Source organism: Cynara cardunculus, assembly GCF_001531365.2.
Source record: "Cynara cardunculus var. scolymus isolate 2C chromosome LG 2, CcrdV1, whole genome shotgun sequence".
Lineage (NCBI taxonomy): Eukaryota > Viridiplantae > Streptophyta > Magnoliopsida > Asterales > Asteraceae > Cynara > Cynara cardunculus.
The window spans coordinates 2481880-2484001 of record NC_037529.1 but is presented as its reverse complement, the minus strand read 5'-3'; the positions used below and the strand labels follow the sequence as shown (position 1 = coordinate 2484001).

The 2122-nt window shown below is 35.8% G+C and overlaps 1 protein-coding gene across 1 annotated transcript in view; it reads right to left on the bottom strand.

Moving 5' to 3' along the window:
- Positions 1-429: 429 nt before the first annotated feature.
- LOC112507530 (V-type proton ATPase 16 kDa proteolipid subunit) overlaps positions 430-2122 on the bottom strand; it is a 3616-nt gene continuing 1923 nt past the window's right edge. Inside the window, exon 3 of the mRNA XM_025112161.1 lies at positions 430-887. Within this exon, the coding sequence (XP_024967929.1) occupies positions 755-887 (133 nt within the window). The 3' untranslated portion in view covers positions 430-754. The remainder of the gene's footprint in view (positions 888-2122) is intronic.

Below are 2122 nucleotides of genomic sequence, written 5' to 3'. Positions count from 1 at the left end.
TGGTCTCACGTAAACTCAACCCATATAGACGATCCATTGGTGAAAACGAAGCTAAATACTAATTGGGAGACAGACAAATCCTCCAATGGCCCTCAGGGAATATCCAAGGACTTGTTAGTCAAATTCGATCTACTGGAATGCCAACAGGCGTCTATTATTGAATTCACCTTCAATTTTTGGAAACTTAGAAAGTTCTGACAAAAATAAAACTTTAAACAAAATTGCCAGTTTGAAACAAGATGACATGCATGTATGTTGATGATCATGAACTCACTAGGTCTTAATAGCATGCACTTAAGGGAAAAACCGAAAAGGTTTTGAATGTCAGAATGGTCCTTCGCTTAAGAAGCCGATGCAGCATTAGATGAAAAAGAAAACCCGGATCATATGTAGAGGGGTGTTACCGTTGAGACCGAACACAGGCTTTACAATCACATCTTCAATCAATATGGAAATCTTGACTAACATAAAAAAGAGTAATTGTAGCAACAAATCTGGCAACATTATAGCATGTCCAAAAATAATTTACGTAAAAGGGATGAATTTTATTATTATAGCAGAGAGCTAGAATTTGGTCTAAGAACGACCTACTGTAGGCGCATAGTCGTCAGCCAGCCAATCCATCAGGCCAAGGTATCATCACCACCAAAGAATTGATCATGTCTGCAGCTCAACCAACAACAACAACAACCACAGAGAGGATAACAATCATATGCTTAATTAATAGCACTAAGATACACCACCTCATCTCCTTCTAGTCCGCTCTTGACTGACCAGCTCGAGAAGAAAGAATGATGCCAACAATGAGACCATAGAGAGCAAGTGCTTCGGCAAAAATCAGAATCAGGATCATCCCAACAAATAGTTTTGGTTGTTGTGCATTGGCTCTGGAAAGACAAATTATATGAATCAGCCACTAAAGAAATGAAAGATAAAAAAAGATCACAGTTATTCAAATACCAGTACACAAAATAATTCTGTTTACCAAAAAAGTATGTAATTATTTCAATTGATGATGAACAAAGATAAATTATCACCAGAAAACTTGAGAGAGAATAAACAACAAAAATAATGAAAAAGGCATAAGCTTGCAAAAGTTGCTAAATGCACATTTCTGGCTCTTCATATCGACTCCCACCATGCAATTTATCACTCGGTTGAACAAATTTCCATGCTCTTCTCTTCCCTATTCTATCCCTTTGTTGTTCATAGGTCTAGCTAAACAATGTAGCTTGGCTTCTTTTTATACACGTCCCTCTTTTAGTGTCTCCTTCAAATGCAAGACATTAAAAAGAACAAGTGGATTTTCTTCTACAGGATATATTGGGATTGCATGTAATGATCGAGTATTATTCATGAGCAGAAAGCATAAAGAACTTTCATTTTAAGATTGCCAAAATTACTGGGTGCTGATTTTTGTGAGAGGTGATTAAAACTACTTAAACACTTGATGTGATACAGTTTGTCAAATTTAGAACAAAATGGTCAAATAAAAAAATCCAATATAAACCAAAATCAGATCTTGTAACTTACAGCACAAGGGTGTTATTCTTGTGGGAGGGGATGGACTAATTTGGTGGGTTCACGGTAAACACTTAATGTTTTGTAGTTCAGAAATTCATACCATGTTTCCTTTGTTAGTATGAACACAAAACCAACAAATCAAATTGATTATAAACCATAAGACAAGCACTAATTCTTAAGCCAATGCATGCTGACCAATCTCAAGCAGATAATTTACTCATAACAAGCATAATGGCTGAAAAGGCAAAAAAAGCCCAAACATACACAACCAATCTATTCATCCTTTAGGACGTGGTTATAAATTCCTCAGACGAGATGAGATGAAATCACAAGCACAGTTTAATTCAAACACTATCAATGGAAAAAAAACAAGAACGCAAATTCTACAGCTTGACATCACATAAAACCAAACCATAACCTGATAACCCTAAGGGGCCGTTTGGTTAGCGGAATTCGAAAGAATTTGATGGAATTGGAATGATAAATTCCTTTGACCAAATTCCAATTCCTTTGTTTGGTTCATTTCTTGAAATGGATGGAATCCTTCAAATTCCAATGAATTCCACAAGTTAAGGAATTCATCATTCCTTAGCATAAT